The following is an 18,579-nucleotide window of genomic DNA, read 5'->3' as shown; positions in this document are numbered from 1 at the left end:
AAGTCCGTAAATGATGATAGATAGTAGTAATACGTAATAAAGAGCCTAAATATTCGCTCCTAATACGGTATGTTTCATTGCCATCAAAACATAACTAGAATTCGGCCGACTTTATTATAAGAAAAAACCTATAGACTATTGAAACCAATTACGGCTACGTCTGCGAAGTTTCGGTCGTATTGAAAGAAAAATTAGCTAAAAATATATCTTTGCTGTGGAATTCCTAATTCTCTTTTTAAATCTTTGATGTACATTTCTCAATATCTAGTTGAAATCTAAACAAATTTTAAAAACAGCTTTTTTTTTTGTCAAATCATGTGACTTATAGCGTAGACTTCTAAGGGCCATTACATGGTGAGCGTCGACTCCTTGATGAAGTCCACTCTGAGGCTTTAGTTGGAGTTAATATTTCTCATGAGCTGTGAATCAGATCTACGAAAGCCATTCTCAATCGAATTCAACCATGTCTATTCTGCTTAGGTCCAAATAATAATAATAATAATAATAATAATAAATCCAAATAATCTGATAACGCTAGTTGCTCTTTCGCTAAAAAATATGGTTTCAGATACCCCGCAATTGTTGTCTTCTCCATGTGAATGAGGGAAAAGCAGGTTCTTGCCAAAATATTAATGATTGGCCTTCTCTACGCCATTCTTCTATTAGTTTATTGAAAAAATTGAAGATTAGTTATGACACTATGCTTCAATGGACGGTGAAATGATACCTAGCGCTCTAATCTTCCGTAGGATTTTAATGCTTTTTGAAAAGTAGTGAGCACTCCAGGGCTTCCAGCTTGTGTTCTCCCTGACACAAGACGACCGTGTCCCATTTGAGCCTTATACTGAAAACAACGGGTTCCAAGGTGGTCAGAATCATCGATTTTTAGCTCTTTTAATTCGTTGTATTGCCCCGTTCTCGAAGCGTACACAACCTGCAGGACTTATCACCCAGAAACACTTACAGCCAAGCGTGGACTCAGCAATTACATTTTGCCGAAGTAGAAAGTTAAAATTAACGCAATAATTATAGAGCTACCGCTCAAAAAGCATCCCAGTATCTTAGACCCAAGATCTTTAAATAAATGTACAGCTCAAGTGGTATTAGCTTATTTTATTTGCAGGTCCAAAGGAAGATCGGAGCATAATATTTAATGATAGTCCTAATCGTTACCTATGATAGTATAGAATAAATTTGCTTAAAGAACGTAAAGGCTTTAAAAGTTTTATGTCTGGTAGGATAGGTATCGCTGTAGACCGCAGAGTTGCCCTGGACCTAGATTTCAAACCTAGATTGTTTTACTGATGGTCTGATGACTCAAACGCACTGTTATGGATCATCCAGCGTGACTTGATTTCACAACAGGCATTACATAATTCACAAGCCGAACTTCCAACAAGTCTTTATTATAATAAAATGCATTAGCTAATAAATACATTCTCATTGTTTAAGGTAACTTAATTCATTTACTAAATTTTATTTATGGTTCTTAAATCTTGTAGGCTTTTGATGAATTTGATGGTTTAGACCAGTGCCTAAAAGCAGGACATCTCCTATAGACAATACTTATTTATGGTACCTTATTTTGTTTGCATTATTTAGTCGTCGTGATATCCGTTTAACTGATTAATCGACGACTGGTTGCAAACCGAATTTCCTAGGGTTATGCGTTGAGCCAACAAAACGGCAGCCATAATAGTAGTAATAATAATAATGACCGACGTAAATATTTATAGAGTGATATTGTTGTACATTCCGTCATCTGTGGCTAATCTAACGTTTTTGTCTAAAATGAAAGCTGAAGATGAACTCCATGCACGTTCAGGGTGTTTTTTTTTTCCTAAACATATTTGTCATAGTGAAATACACGGATTCACTTATTCACACAGTTGCAATGGTTACAAATAATAATAATAATAATCATCATCATCATCATCATCACTTGTGTGATAGCTGCAATATAACAGTTTGTTTTTCCTTTTTTTTTCCTATTAATATACTGACACGCACCGTTTCGGCATCTATAGTGGTAACTATGTCACTATTGGCGTGGCAACTTTCTCTGACGTGCAAATCAGTTCTCAATTCCAATTCTTTCTTGTTTAATTTTCAACTAAGTTATCATGTTGCGGTCGTATTTTACCAGTTATTTGTTATAGCTGATATCTCTAATTTTCTTGATATGATAATAACGAAATTATGAAATATTTGATCTCTTAATTCTTTACAGGTAAAGATAACTAAGTATTCTGGAATTTCGATTTCGTAGTTACGCCATGCTTAGGATGGAGGCGAAACTCTTAACAATAACCTCATACCGGTTCGGATCCTGAGTCAACATGACCAATTGCTGTACAGATCCGGAGAAACTAAAATCTGACCTTACTGGGCCGATGTTCAAGGAAAATTTTCTTAAATCTAGCTGTTCATATTACTTATAAGAACACGAAATAAATAAGTGGCTTGGTGCAGAAAAAAGCGGTGAATAGTTGTATTGACTCAGATCCTTTTACAAAGCATTGAAAACGATCAACGAAATATTTCATCAATAGTCTTATCGTCGATTGATTTCTCTGCTCGTACTGCAAAATCCACTGCAAAAAAGAGCCAATTTTACGGCTTCGTTATGCTTAGTCCTTTTTTGTTTCGGCACTTGCTAGAGCGTATAGTCCACTCTGGCATTGGACAACGAAAGGCCTCGTACAAGATTGTGTTCAGGATCTAATCTAGGTCCTCTTTTCGATTCCGTGAAGCCCACAATTTCTATCCTCACTATATTCCAAAAAAAAATTCTATCGTTACGAAACCTTTGTGCAGTGCCGATAATAACCGAAAACGCCTGAGTAATAATATTGATATATTATATAATGGTAAAATATGGCAACTTTCAGATGATTGCAGCTCAAAATTCAAGCAGACCCCATGAGATAGCCATCGTTCACTGAATGCACAAGATGAAGTCAGTCACATTTTTCACCGCCAGTCCTATCTGGGTTATCTATTCTAGTAATGTCATCCCATTGTTTGTTATCATTTATTCCACCTGTCTAAAACGGGCTGTTGCACATCATTGAGCCATTGTTATTGATGGGTGAAGATCGTGTTGACCACTTTCTTAACCGGATTCGATGAGTCAGTCAAGTAGCAGAGTCAGACGACCTAACGGGAGATTGCGTAGGCACAACCCGACTAACATTGATCTCGTTATCCCATCAACATCTCTCTCTTTCTCGTTCTCTCTCAGCGCGACGGTCCGTCCAATAAATCTACATCTATACCTAAAGATATATCAACCGATCAGAGAGAGAGCATCGCTGTGTAAACACGGTTGGTGTATTAGATTTGCATATGGTAGCGGGTTCAAATAATGCTACAAATTAATTCGTCAGTCATATCAGAGTCGCCTCCTTAGTCTACGTTTTATCCCGTAGCATGAAGGCAAACGTTCACGCCTGTCTTGTAATGAAGTGTACAGTGCAGGATAGAAAGCATACATACAACCCGTCTATGCTTGTTTCAGGAGTTTCTCCTTTTTAATGGACTTCGTTTCGACATAGATCCAATATATCGAATTCAACGGACCAGTACTAGAGTTAGACGAATTTTCAGTACATTAGTTTAGTTTAATTTCTCTTTTTAACAAAGGTCAACATTTTGGGCACTCAGATATCAAACATTGTCACCTCATCTTTCGACCTGTATCATGAAGATGTCACGTCAGCTGACAGACGACTAGTTTATCCGCAATTTTCCAAATAGTCGTCCTTGAAAACATTAAGACATAGTTGTTCTTCTCTAAGAATACGCGTTGGTATGCCCGAAATAACTCTAGAAGCGTACACTTTCTTTTCTTGGCTTTACCATCTCTTTGAGACTTCATTAGCAGAGTTGTAACTGTAAACCATTTGTTGCTTTATAGAAGATGCCATCACCAACCTCAAGTCAACATCTTCACACATATTCATGGCATTATTATAGGCGAATATATATGCCTAGCATAATTTTCATCCTTTACGCATTAGCTTAAAGGACCCCTACGCCAACCGGCCGCTCTAACACGACTAACAGGATAGGAAACTTTGGTTGTTAACCCATTCGCCGGCTTGGCTATCAGCGTTTATCGAATGATTTACTTGGCCAAGTGGCTGCTGTTGGACTGACTGAAGCATTTGGCCTCCACCAGCGGGCACCTGGCGATGATCCTGGGCAGATAGGGTATCCGCATGGCTTGTCAGGCCTGAGCCAGCAGCAGGCTTTACCAACCGTTCGAGTGTATCCCTCTCGGCAACGGCCTGATGTGCGCTCTGCAACAGACTCTGCATGAGGGCATGAAGCTCGCTATCCTCACTTTGCAAATCTTTTATGTGTTGGACTAACGACTGCTTCTGACGTACGGCCTTCCGATAGCCCTGATTAAGTTGGTCTCTCTCGGCACGCAGTGACGCGACCTCTTCCTCGAGTTGCGACACACTTGCCTGTCGCAAAATACATATCAGAACAAGTGAAGAGCGGCAGTCAACGAGAGTTTAAGTAAATATAGATCAAGAAATGCATATCGTACCTTCTAATTAAGTCAATTTTATTGAACGATAAGAGAGCAGCATACATGAACTCTCTGCATGATATCACCCTTCATTTTAGAAAGATTTTCTTTCATTTATTTGATTTGTTACCTTCATGTTCACTTTATCCCGTTCAGCAGCCTCCACTCGAAGCAATAGAGCTTCCTTGTCGTTTTGATACTTATTTTTAAGTTCTTCCAGAAGTCTCTTTACTTCAAGCATGGCCTAAAAATAAAAAAGATATTGTAACAAAACGTCAGTGTCTACAAAGTCGCTACGCTCGCGTATGTCCTGATTGAGCCTATATAGGATATGCTTTGAAGAAAGAATTAACGTATTCAAATAGTCAACACTTGATATGATTATGAATGTTCCTTGTAGCCTACCAATATTGTACTGCATTTTAGGTATTTTTTGACGTGTCCCTTCACTGCTCGAGATATTTTGACCGCAGATTCAAAGCTAAGCAAAATCATAAATCATCAGACAAAAGATCCTACCTGTGAATGGTATTGAAATGATACTGAGTTTTGAGATGAAATCATGAGACAATCATGCTCCTCTTGAAGTTTTGCTAACGAACACTCGAGGTCGTTACGTTCCCCATCGAGAATCGCCACCTGAATAAGCCACATTGTAGCCAAATTTAGATCGTAAATTTTGCATATAATGAACTTTTTGCTCTATGCGGCAATTGTTGTTATAGTATTTCATGTTAGTATATGATATTTTCTTTCACAGTCTATACAATTTAAAGACTACAACAGGTGTTGCTTTTCAAGAAAGAAAAAAAAGAGGTTTAAACTATTTCTGTCCAGGTCAACGGCAGCTAAGGTAGGCCCATAATACAAATGGATGCGAAAATTCATCCTTGCCTCTCAGAAAGAGCTTAGGTTTGTCGGTTGAAATTGCTCCTTATGACTTCGATTTAAAGCTTTTAATAAGTAAGCACCGGTCATGAATACCGAGCCTCACTTCTGGGCATTTGCTATAGTAGTGTCTCTGCTTAATTTGCAGCTTCCTCTGAATCGGTACTTGTTTCAATATTAATTCCCTTTTTTATTCAGTGCAAGATGGGAGGCTGTATTTCCTCCTTGTGTCCTGCTTGCTCCTATTTGTTTCTACGCTACGCATTTACAGATTACTGCCGAGCTCACGTCACCTTGAAGAACTCAGCCACCATATTTTTCCTTCGACTTTTTCGTTTTAAAGGACGTGCAGTGCTCCAACGTGTGAAACATGTCGTAGCCCATTCCAGCGCTGCACATAGGGCTCGTGTCATCAGGCAGCTTTTCCTCAAGAAGGACGCACTTTGCACCAGTGGTCAGTGAAAGTTTCGGTAAGCTAGCAGGCCATTTCCTCAAGTTCTACTCTTTGATTCCTAGTATCAACGAAATTCAGATAGCAATCCTTGCCATGCTTACCTACTGCAGCCTTTCGAGGGTATCATCCTTAGCCTCCTCTCGGATAAGCGTCTGAAGAATTATACAATTCTTTACGCTCCCCAACCATGATGCACCATGGTTACACCATACACACTACCCTGGCGGCTAGGGTAATTCGATGTAGTCTACTTATGTATATTCCGGTTACCGGTGTGCGATTTTTCATAACCTTTATTTCTCGTCGCCTAGAGCCCCGATTTTGGATTATATATCGCATTGATGGCCTATTTGAAATATTGTAAAAGTTATTCAGCAGAGAACTAGGCTGATAATATCCTTACGGAAATTTTTACCAACCACTACTTATAAAGGTTAACAACGATGCCATTCCCGATTAACCCTTTATGACTCTGGTGAAACGAAATTACCTAATTAAGGCTCCGTAACCTTAAACATTGACGTTAAAAGCTTACTACCCTTACAGTTAAATGGCAGCGGTGCTTTTGAAATAGCTTTCTGAAGAAGATATTCTGAGCTATCGTTAAAATGTTTCCATGGAAAAACTAACCTGCGAGCTGAGTTGGTCCACGTCGAGTTTGTACTGACGCTGCGCTTCTTTAAGTTGTTCCTGCGCTTCGCGGTGCTCTCGTTCGAAGCATCGTAACCGCGCATTCTCCTGGCTAACTTTATCTACCTTTAATCCAAACAGTTCGAAATGAATTGTCGTATTTAGTTAGTGTATGACAAGTACTACGTATACTAAACCGTTCGGTTTCGATACTGCCAGACTTATATTAGCGACAATCCTTGCAAGTACACCCCTAACATAGTTTATCATTTCTTAGTTAAGCGATAGATCAGCTTCCGAATTAAAAGAAGTGTTGTTAGAGCAATATTAATATTCATCTGTAATGACATATCTCTTACGGCAGTGGTTAGGAAGGATAGTAATCACGTGCTAATTAGAAGCATCAATCATTTTAATTGGCTCTTAGCCGTAGAAATTGTCGACCTTCATTGATGTACTTTTTTTTTTTTTTTTTTTTACCTTTCCCTGAAGTTCTTCTACTATAGCTGAAATTCCGTCGAATTGCTCGAGTTTCATTGCCAGTGCTTTCATCCGTTCTCGATAGGCCAAAATTTCCTAAAATTTAAAATTAAATGAGTAAATCGTAAAGGCCTGTTTGCTACGCTGCTGCATCAGTATGCTAGAGTAATCAAAACCTCCGAACTTATAATTAGGGAAAAACATACAGCAATATTTAACGTAGATAAAATAACTAAATGGTCACTGTACTGAAATACATCGGTTTTAAATGTCAGATGCATTACCTAACATCACCTAAGTAGAAATAAAAATAGTTTTGCCTTTGACTCCTATACAGAGTTTCGAACTTCATGCAGGTTCTAAGGCTTTGGAAGACAAAAAATACATTTTCCGCGGATTATTATTTTTTTTTTATACACGCCGAAAATTTCGTAGTTAACAATATTGCTGATATCGCGCCGGGACTAATTTCGATTTCCGGTATCACTTCATTCACCGTTCAGCTAACCCAAAACGCCCGAATTGTGCCGAGGTCTTATATTATTATGGCAGTTCGTAAGGCCCAATGATACAAACTGTAATCATGATTAAAAAATGAGGCACTAACGCTTTTTCAATTAGTGTAAATATGTTTCAGTCACCAAAAGATACCATTTCAACAAAGTGTGAAATACGACTTGCTTCAATGTCCTGAATTTACCAGATGACGTCGTTTGTGCATTATTATTCCAAGAAGCTGTTTGTCAAGGAGTTGGCATCTATGTAATTTGATGGGGCTTGTCTCAAAAAGAGAAGTGGTGGTGGCCGCTTACATCCTTAAGTTAATTCATTTCCCTCGCATCAACATCGTACAAAAAAAATACATAGTTTGTTTTACGCGCGAGGGGATATCGCCTGTAGAGTCGTACAACTACATAGAGGCAAGCTCTCTTGGACCTTCCCTTCGGGTTCGAGTCTGTTTTCAGCCGAAGCAACAACAGTAGTTCGACTATCGATCGAGTCGATATCTAATTGATGTGTACAGGCAGAAGCGACACTCGGTTGACGTCAAACATGTGTACGATACTTCAAAAACCGGATTTATTTTCGAACAGAAATACGGATAGACATCAGCAACGGTAACCAATATATTAGACATTACAATAGTCAGTTCAATACATATCGTGCCTCTCTAAGTTTCAAGTTTTACGTCCGACATAGCCGTAAGACGTTTCGTTACATGGCTGGCTCCCAGCGCAAAACAAAGCGTGTCTATACCCGGAATCGAACCTACACCACAAGATTAGAAGGCAGATACGTTACCCACTAATCTATCAACGGGGCAATATACAATGCATCTACATTTCCTAAACTGGTGTTTATTTTGAACGTGCATCGTGCCTGCATGCATTCAGTTGTACCTGCTTCAGTGCATAGTTTTCCTGTTGGAGATCTCGCGTGTCCGACGAGGAGGTACCAGAACCGGACGAATCCTTATTTGGTGAAGGGGGCACGTTCTCGCGGCTTTTGTAGATTTTCAACGCAGCTCCCCCGTTCGATTTGGGGAACACCTTTACACATGACGAAAACCGTAAATAACATGGCTATAGTTCCAAAATGAAAGTGATATTCGTGAACCGTTTGAATTTTTTAATTTTCCGCGGCTAAAGTTATGACCGCTAATATCCAGGCGAACGACCTTAAATTTTAAGAAATTCAAATGCATTTCGACAACCGAAAAAAAAGTGTAACTGAATGTTGCACCGCTATAAAATAGCGCCATGCTAAAATGTGAGAGAACGATTTATAACATTTCGTATTTTGTAATATAATTTGACGCGAAATGATTCGATACCCTAAAATCCTAAAATTATTTTCTTCACAACAATACTTCGAAACATTAAAAAAAAAAATTATAGCCGTTTTAACTAACCAAACTATTAACTAACCAAACACTTCCACAAACGACCTGTTCCTGAATTTCGGAAAATAATAAATCATAGCGAAAAAAACGTATAGGTTATGTAAATCTGCATGCAACTCCGAAGTGACACGTTAGCTTTTGGTTTATTACCTTAGTAGGTTTTGTATAAAGAACCTCCATCTGTTTAGGAGGGACCGGTGGTGGGCACTCGTCTGGACATTCGTATACCCGCTCAGAAACATCACCAATCGTCGTATACCTTTGTCGCAATAGGCAACATCAATAACGTTAAAACTGACGCCACTTCAGTAAATGCATTCACAGCATTTTCCGACTGTAGGAGATGAACATGCAAATATTCTGGTACCGCTAAATAACCCGATATTATCTAATTGGCTTAAGTAAATACTTGTATAATTTATCCAGTCGATTTCGTATTATTAAAAAATAGTAATCGTATTATTGTTATTAAACTTGTTTCCTTCGATATAGATCCCAGGGGGATAAGCGGGCTTTGAAAAGCCTATGAGCACGTATATATCATTTATGTTTTATAGATAGTAGCTGTTTATGGAATAAAGCATTGGTACTTTGTTATTTCAAACACAAAAAGCACGTACTGCGTGTGAGGAAACTGAATTTCTACTTACAGGGAATCCTGACCCATCGGGTTTGCGACGATGTGAACGGGGGGACCAGATAAACACATACCGCCGCCGTTACCATTCGCATGGATGAGACCTGGTAGTGGTCCGTTTTGTGGTAAAATTCCACCTTGTTGCGCATTTGTAATGCTGCCTGTCGATTGACTTTGCAGATGCTGCAGGTGCGGAGCGGTTACCTGCATCTGACCCAGCTGGTTCAAATGGGCCATTGAAATCATCTCAAATGGGTCAAGAGTGATTATACTTTCATAAACGGCTTCACCGCTCGCACTGCCAGCACTACGACGGCCCTTCTAGAAAAACAAAGGGGACATAGAAAAAGCAACGACTATTATATCTTTGAAAACCATCCCTTATACGTTGGCCAAGGCAAATCCTTTACTCAATTGAGAAAAATCAAGGTTTAATGACCCGAACGTTTTGATGCAAAGTAAATGAATGGGTTTGAATATACGCCACTTCGAAATACTATTGCCATGTTTTCGCCCCTAATTGCATGCGAAGCAAAGAGAGATAAGGAAAGCTCGCGAATACTTCGATGCATTTGTAAAGAAGCGAACACATAAGTTGGCCGTCATTAAACGACCCCATAATCACCAATATATAACCTCATACAAATGTGCTATGGGAAACGTTGCCATAAAACTTATTATAATCGGCCTTTCATAAGAAAATACGCAAGATGTGCTTCTCGATGCTTGAGGAGCTATGAGTAACAATCGATACATATCTAGCCCCGAAAAAGATACGCTACCTTGTCAACACTTAGATCGTTCTCGTTATGGCGGTTCTCACGGGCCGGCTTCGAAACTCGCGAGTAGATTGATTCTTTGGCGAGCTGCTTCTCGCTGAGCGGATATCCGATGTTACCCTCAATGATATTTGCCGACTCTTGCGATTGAAGGAAGACACCCTAAAAATAACACGCGTGTCTCGTCACAGTTAATGATTAATAAATTACATTTTTGTACGCGTACATAATACATAATTTAGAGATTTCTAGCTAGAATTTTTCTCGCATCCATTTTTAACAATATTCTGTTCGATTCAAATGTACCATTATTAGAGGGCAGATATGATTTATTACATTATAAAATCACAGACAATAATTCGTGGTTATCGTTTAGTTACTGCCAGTGCTCTAATAGACGCGATAGGAAGGTCATAGATAGCGCTCCTAAGAACGTTCCCTATCAAGCTGTCCCCTCATAAAATAAAGTTGTTCATTTTTATGAGGATGATTATTATCAGTATTATTATTATTATGACACGGAGAAACAAAAAAAAATAGTTCCGTTTTCATTCTTGTGACCATTTCAAAGATACTATATTAAAACATTTCGAATCCTCACTTTATTTTAAATGGTACGCAGTAACTCAGGTTAGACATTATGATGTTTGATATTACTAGATATAAGGAAAATTCGTATACAACTGTATAGTATACGATTTGTGCTGTATGAAATCTCTAGTTCTTTTCCCGTCAGCAAAAGGCCCTAGAGGCGTTTCGATTTTGAGCCTATTAAGCGCTGGCGTTAGTTTTCGCTTATTTGACTAACAGAGTAACAAAGCACCAATATTTCATGCATATATTAGTGTTGCTATTTTTATCTTAATTTTAACCGTTGCTTAATAAATAACTGGTCGAATAGAAAATAAGCGACAAAAAGATACTAATAATGTAAGTACGAAAAGCAGATAATTCCAATGTCTCCCTACCCGGATACTCGTGTGCCTAAAAACAATTTATCCTATTATTTCTAAAAGTTTTCTCGAGTATTGACCTTCATCACGTATGTTTACTGATTTGATGTGAGTTTTAATAAAATCGCAGTGAAGGAATTGTTTCGTGCTTCAAATTCAGCATCGTCATGCGTCATTCCTACTATGGCTATAAACGTTACCGAAAAACAGAATTTTTCTTGGGTATGGATACTTAGCATGTCATCGACTGTGCCTTTGTTGCCCCCTCACGGTTAAATAGTTGTTGCCCTTTAAAATAAAACAAAATCAATGCGTCCAATTGGTTTTGTATGGAATCTTAATTCTGCAGTTGATTTGGAACGGAAGCTGACTGCCAGTCTAGGCAATACGATGACCGTAAACAGAATCTATGATACACTAATGTGACAACGAATAGCTCGCATTTTCGAAGAAGAAGGTTTGCCTACCACTAGGAAGACGATGACGCCAATAGATTTCCTCTGCTTAGGACTTGTAGAGACAGACACTTCATGGATTGCCTTTGACAAAGCGGCTGTCGTTGCATAGGGTTTGTAAGATGTTCATATTTGACCTTTTTATATAGTGGGATAAGATCATCTAAGGGAGTGTCCAATATGTTATACATAGAAAAAAAATGCCTTATTAAGAGCTGTCACTGTGGGGTTGACGTTACTGTGTGGAGGACACAATGGAGAGTTATTGCGTCTTTTTATAATAAAAATATTCGATACTCTCTAAATTTACATCGAATTACACCAGGAATTAGAGATTCCGCTGTCCGGGTTATATTTTTGGCAATATTCGGGTATGCAGTACATCTGGTGGATTGCCTTTCTATCCGCATGACGTTTCTAACATATTCCAGATGTCGATACCTTTGATATCTAATAACGGCGACACAAGTACAAGATTATCATAAACAAGACGATTTCCATCGAGTCGAAACGCTGTCTCTACTGCAGTTAAGTGATTATTGACGTCTGTATCAGGAATTGCAGTACCGCCCAGCCCTCAACGCCGTTGTGCCCCCAGTGTAACGTGTGTGTGTGTGTGTGTGTGTCTGTGTGTGTGTGTTTCGCATTGTCACAGTAGGCACCTTCAGTTCGGCCAATCGCGAAGTCTGCAAGCCGCCGCAGGTTTTACCCCAATCGATCGTCTTAACGTTCTCCCCGTAGGCCTGCTGCTGTTGCTGATGTTTCTGCAATTGTGGTTCGACAGTCTGGAGCTGACTGCAATCGGGTTGCGAGGTGCGGGAGTCCCTGCGCAGCGCGGGCAATTTGCCTGACAGACTCGAAAGGCTCCAGCACCAAAGCAATGCATTCTCAGGCATGTCCTCGCCCACCGCCACTGTACTCCGTCATCGGCGCCTCCGTAACAACTACAACCACAATCGACCGTTGATTCGATTTTATCCAGCCGTTGTTTTTTCGTTATTGAACCTTGACTATATTAGCGCACAATAAAACTACACCTTGCACTTTACTGTAGCCAGCGTCGTCTCGAGTCCGTTTCAGCTGATAACCGTTAGCTTGCACTATTTTTATTCTGATTTCGCACACTCATCGGCGGGATACACGCGCATTCGCTTTCACCACAATCCCCTCTTCTCTGTCGACCTGTTCGAAGTATTTATACAAACACACGTCGACACCGACGGCTCACGTTCCGATAACTGAAAGGCGCGTTGATCCGCCAGCTTGCGTCGATTGTTCGGACAAGACACGGAAAACACGCTCGTGAGGAACTAGTGCTTGGGTGAGGCACTGTCCGCTCTCTACAGCAGCTCTATAGAGGTCTCCGTGCTGTTGCTTGCCACTGCATTGACCGACTCATGGTTGAAACGCTGAGCTTGGCACCTGGATTGCGAGCAGAAAGCGACAGCCATCAGGGGGGGAGGGGGTTGTCTGCTTCTCCCAGCTGCAGTCAGTAAATGTTGTCGAGAGTGGACGAGAGCTCGGCAAACAGGAGTGCGCATGCGCCCTCTACAACGACACTCGTTCAACAGCGCGGTCTGCCTGCGCGACCAAGACAGAGAGAGGAGCTATCCAACAAAAATAATCTATCTAATAGAAGCAATAAAAGCTCCCCTCAAACGCAACCCGAAGAATCATTGTATTCAAGCTGAAAAATCATAGTATATTGAATATACCATAATAACAAAACAAGTTCTTTGAATTTGCGAATTCGTTATACAGAAGAATTATTGTGGCGGAAGAAGGCCACAATAAACTTACTTATCGATATTAAACAACGTGAAACGAAAAGGATGACACATTTCTTTGAAATTAACTAGGTTGACTTTATTAGACTTTCGAGTCGAGGCTTGAAGAGAAACACACATGAAAAGAATTGATTTTGGCCAAGTTTACGAAAATTTTATCGGAAAGGGAATTAAGCAGAGGAATTAATTACTAATAGTTGAATTATGTACCGTAAGAATCTGCGGTAACCCTGCTCTACCGATAAAGTACGGTATCTATTTGAGAAGTAGAAATATATATTTTATCGTTTTTAAAATATTCACGTGTTGAGATAACCCTGCAGCTTCGACACACGTGTGCGTTAGGGGGGCCTGGAAGACCGATGTTAGCGTCACAGTATGCACGTACATACGTTCTGTTGACCGGATTGTAGATCGGAGGGACTATAAAGTAACGGATAATTTCAACGATTCTCTCCTTCTTGATACGCGGGGCATAATTCACCGTAATGATTAATATCTGTTACAATACAGGGCGGTGCGAATGAAGAAACGTGTACGTAAAACTTGATCTTAGCATCTCACGCACCCCAGGCAGGCACGTTAAGACGACAGCAGCACCCTCAATGGACCCGATTCCGCATGTTGCCAGGTAATATTTTCGTTGAAATTGTGTATTCCAGTAAAGTTCTGTATTTGGTCAAAACGGACGTTCTACTTTACCGTGAGATAACGAGAGGTGTACCAGTTTAGGCTTTTACGATCCTGAAGCAGTTTTCAGCAGCAGTAGCTATCTGTAACCATGCTTCGAGATAAACGAAATGTTCACAGTTGCTATACATCTGAAAGCGATCCTCTTTTCTTACAAAGATATTCATCGATCGCGCGAGGCGACATGTGGTAGTAACTATATCTGTTAAAGGCTCCAATAGTTTGCGCCTATAATTTACCGAATCTCCACTGTTAGCAATAGCGTGACAGAAAATGAATGCCTTAATACAGTGGCCTCGACTAGAGCATTTTTGGATATCCTAAAACAGGCTATACCAATCTCCTATACATAAACTAAGTGTCACATACGGATTACATGGTGCTGTTGAGCAGGGAGGCTTTTTTTCAGTCGCAAAGGGTTCGAACCAGGTTGTGAAAGTTAGGGATTTTTGAAAATTTCGGAATATAAATGCACGATATGTAACTTTTCCCATTTAATTTTCTAACACTATAGCAGGAGGAAGAAGCGATAATTTCGAGTAAAAATAAATATTGCTACGATAGGCTAAACAATTCTAGCTAACGTTAAATAGAATGTCTTTTTTTTTTTGTTAATAAGATAAGACTCGTAATTTTCACATAAAACTATAGTTTGATAGATTATTAGCGCTGGCGCTGATACTGTATTAGTTTAGGTTGAGCCTGAGGCCTTCTGCAGTAAACATCTTGTGCGCGATAAGGCTGAGGACAAATATGCGTCATTTACTATACGATAGGGCAAGTAGGACATCATCGAAAACACTCGTCCGATATTGCATCTTGTCAATTTCATATGTATTGATCGCTTTGTATATTTTACAATAAATAGACTCCATCATCACTCGCATTTGTCGCTTGCATCACACACTTGTATGTGTGTATTGCGTTATTAACACAAATGAAAAAAAAAAATAGCTCGTATTAATGGTAATATGATTTCATCTGAATATCAATTCGGTACTCGGTAGCATTTCTCCTACATGCTCACTGCACGATGGATACGCCGATCAAAAGAGGCTGATATTTGCGGAACCTCTTTTGCAACTGATGGCAGGTACGGTGCGTATATTTGTAACAACCTCTAATAATCTATGGTGTAGTATATTATTACATGGCGGAATTATAACAGAACTAATAGTACTATATCACCTTGCGCGTTTCTATCTTAGTATACATTTCAATAGAAGGAAAGTTGACATTGTGCCTTAACGACCGATTTCTTCATCTATATATTGTAATGACATAGAGAAGACATATTGGGTCAAAGGCAGTACTGCCAATTCCTATCAGCGTTCGATCTTACTCGCAGAGACCCTACTTTGTTGAGATATGGCCCAATTAACTATGAATCATCGAATACTTCAACTGATAACTGTCTTTGCCGCGCCCTGTATCATTGGTTTAGCTGCACATAAATTAAAGCAACTATCCCCTTTTCTGCGTATTTTTCGTCTTGAAAAAACCTCGGATAGAGGAACTCGATCGGACCGGAAAACAAGTCTGCTGGGTATATCTGCATCCCCTAGCTGTGTAATGGATGCACCGAATGGCTGGGAGGGATAAACAGAAGAATAAAATGAGATAATTAAGGAAAAGCCCCGTTATTCTATCATCTTGTTTGTTTTGTATCTATCTGTCGGACGCCCTTCTCTCTCGGATTCGCTCACTCTGCGGGTAAGTTTATCATCGCGATCGTTATTTAGTCGGGAGTGCCGGTCTAGTTATTACTGGGGTGGAAGGCCCGAGTTGGCCTCTGCCACCCGCCAGCCTGGCCATAGTACGGGTCGAGGGGTTTGTTGCGTGCAGACTCAGTATTGCCGAACACCTCGCCCTTATCCATCGACAGGCAGCCCGCGCCTCCACCGAAACCGACTCCTGAAAATTTCAAAATGACCCAAGATATTGGGGATAGTAAACGATCTTTGAAATACACCACACAATTAGAGTTTTACGTTTTTTAGTATTTTACGATTGAACGATAATAATACCGGAAAGCGAAACTCTACCTAGGTTACCTTCTAGAGGAAGGTGTAGGAAACGAGCGATCTAGACATACAGAGATACGATACATTGATGAACAAAAACAATGAAGTTTTAATGTAGCGTTACAAAGCTATTACATTAGGAAAACCTATTGGTAGTTGTTTCCACAAATGGACGCGTATAGGGTTGCAGAGGATCGAATGCTGAAATTGCTTGTAAAGTAATTGTTGGAAAATAGAGTAAAATGCGTTTAGATAATTCTGTATTAAAATAACTGTTACCTAAGTTGCCTTTTCATGTGTCGAATTAAATAACTATGAGCTTTTTCTTTTGACGTAACAAAGCTAGTCTTAATTGATAAGTAGACGCTGGTAAAAATTAGGTTTCCATTAATGTGAACTATTCAAAGAGGACTCCTCAATTGCACAATGAATATTATGTCCTAAAAATCTACTAGTTGCTAATATGGACCACCTTAGTTCATGTTCATGCATCATTTGAAGGCTTCCTTCAAAAGGAGCGTAGTCACAGAGCGCCAGAAAAATTATTTTCAACTCGCTACTGAATATTTCCTCAGTATAAATTCCGGGAATTTGGTCCGGACCAGGAAACTGGTCCGAAAAAAAATATTTGAACATGTTTCAACTGCATATATCTTGCGTATTGATATTATATCATTGTAAAAGCGTGTTTTAGCGTAGTTTAGAGACTAACCTTTAGGACCAAATTTTCGTCCGTAACATTGCCTGCAGTAAACTTCTCCTTCGTGCTCAGTGGAACAGGTCGAGTCGAGTCGCTTCAGGCAGAGGCCGCAATAGAAGCAGATTTTATGCCATTTTTGGCCGCCAGCGAGAATCTCCTCGGCGTGGTAAACCACTTTGGCGCACTTCGGGCACCTGGACTGCTCCATTGTGGGATGGAAAGGCATCTACGACAATACGACAGAGCTCTTATGATCTAAGTGTTAGGAAACGGAGACTTCGCACTGTCAAAAGCGCGTACGATTTTGAGCGATCTGTTTCATTGAAGACGTACATCCATTTATCGTATCATCACATTATTGTCAGTTTTCCAATTGTTAAATTTTGTCTACCAATGTACAGCATCCACCTCTCTATAAAATGGCTTAAGGCACAAACGAAATGTCTAAATAAAATCAGCCACTGGTACAGGTTATTCGCGTATAAGTAAGGACATCTGAATGGCCTAAAGAGGCTATGAGACGCAATAGCTGATAGTGGAAAACGCTAAACTACATAACTACCATAGCCAAATATACCCTTTGAACAGCTGTAACCTATTCAAGTGAGAGTGTAACTTGAAAACAAAAGAGAAAGCTTCGATTTGAACAAGTGCGAGAATTATATTCACAATACAGGACTGTCTAGTTCTGTTAATGACTGATTATGGACTACTTTAGAAACGGTCGGCGTTACAAATTCACCAACAGCAGAATACACAGGCACTCGGGTTAAAAGCACTGTCCTGCACGATACTCTTCTATCCACTTGCGTATCTCCTTTGGCGTTTGCAGAGTCATCGCACGAGATAATCCATTTGATGAAGCTAGCCTCGTGCACAACTCACCCTGCCACACTTTGAGCTTATACATCTGGTAGTTTACTATGATGAACGTACAACTAAGCATACCTACTAGATGCGTCTGTTAAAGTAGTAACTCTGCGGAAGCATTGGGATAGAATGCACGTACTTTTTTCTGTCGCTTAGAAGTTTTTGGGATGTTGTTGAGGAGAAATCCGAAAGTAAATAGATGGAAGTGCTGCTGCTAGAGCTGAAGGTTTTCCGCAGTGCGTTACAGCTTTCTACGCGCTCCGCTGCCGAGTGTACGGCCCGGTCGGTAAGTGGCCGACTTTAAAGGGTGCCGGAGAACAAGCCGAGTTCAGGCCGGGTTTCGCCACCACCATCTCCACTCCCACGCGAGCTGTGCCCTCTGCCAGGCCACCGTACGGCCGTGGGAGAGGCACGATGCCTGCCTGGGAGAAAACCGGGGCAAACTTGGAAGAAGCAGCGATGGAAAGGTAAGAAATGTATAGAAAGACTACCAAAATTGCTGCTGGGAGAGAAATAAGAGGTTTACCATGCGAAATGTACATAATACTCGATGGGACCTCGCTATGTATTGCCATAATGCATATACTGATAGACCGTGGGTGAGTCATATGTTGAACATTCAGAAGACTCGTCAACATCGTATACGATTCGATCCTTTTTTGCCAACCGCACGGAGCCTTTATTCAAACTTATTCGGCAATGTACATTTAATAATCTGATAATAAGATTACGAGCCTGTACATTTTTATTAAGTCCACAAAAGCTCGTCCAGAAAGCAGAAATGAT

General features: G+C 40.0%; 2 protein-coding genes across 2 annotated transcripts; both read right to left on the bottom strand.

Annotated features, from left to right (window-relative positions):
• Positions 1-1,368: 1,368 nt before the first annotated feature.
• Positions 1,369-13,209, bottom strand: LOC111253255 (uncharacterized). The gene is made up of 10 exons (XM_022812401.2): positions 12,385-13,209; positions 10,318-10,476; positions 9,549-9,856; positions 9,049-9,157; positions 8,396-8,545; positions 6,996-7,091; positions 6,516-6,641; positions 5,063-5,182; positions 4,674-4,787; positions 1,369-4,475 (listed from the first exon to the last, which is right to left on the bottom strand). The coding sequence occupies exons 1-10, from the start codon at positions 12,616-12,618 to the stop codon at positions 4,062-4,064; spliced, it is 1,830 nt and encodes a 609-aa protein (XP_022668136.1). The 5' UTR covers positions 12,619-13,209; the 3' UTR covers positions 1,369-4,061.
• Positions 13,210-15,009: 1,800 nt separating this feature from the next.
• On the bottom strand, positions 15,010-18,092 carry LOC111253220 (muscle LIM protein 1-like). Its single transcript, XM_022812335.2, has 3 exons — positions 17,933-18,092; positions 16,936-17,149; positions 15,010-16,113 (listed from the first exon to the last, which is right to left on the bottom strand). Exons 2-3 carry the CDS (start codon positions 17,147-17,149, stop codon positions 15,956-15,958), a joined length of 372 nt encoding a protein of 123 aa, XP_022668070.1. The 5' UTR covers positions 17,933-18,092; the 3' UTR covers positions 15,010-15,955.
• Positions 18,093-18,579: the final 487 nt, after the last annotated feature.

This window comes from Varroa destructor, unplaced genomic scaffold (assembly GCF_002443255.2).
Source record: "Varroa destructor unplaced genomic scaffold, Vdes_3.0 BEIS01000006.1, whole genome shotgun sequence".
NCBI classification, from domain to species: Eukaryota; Metazoa; Arthropoda; class Arachnida; order Mesostigmata; family Varroidae; genus Varroa; species Varroa destructor.
Note: the sequence above shows the minus strand (reverse complement) of the source record. Positions and strands in the feature narration are given on the sequence as shown.

Coding starts and splice junctions, on each gene's coding strand:
- LOC111253255 (XM_022812401.2), bottom strand. CDS start 12,618: ATGCCTGAGAATGCATTGCTTTGGTGCTGGAGCCTTTCGAGTCTGTCA. Junction 8,546..9,048: donor TTTATACAAAACCTACTAAG/GTAATAAACCAA, acceptor TCATGTGTAAAG/GTGTTCCCCAAATCGAACGG. Junction 4,476..4,673: donor GGGATAAAGTGAACATGAAG/GTAACAAATCAA, acceptor ATTTTGCGACAG/GCAAGTGTGTCGCAACTCGA.
- LOC111253220 (XM_022812335.2), bottom strand. CDS start 17,149: ATGCCTTTCCATCCCACAATGGAGCAGTCCAGGTGCCCGAAGTGCGCC. Junction 16,114..16,935: donor ACGAAAATTTGGTCCTAAAG/GTTAGTCTCTAA, acceptor TGAAATTTTCAG/GAGTCGGTTTCGGTGGAGGC.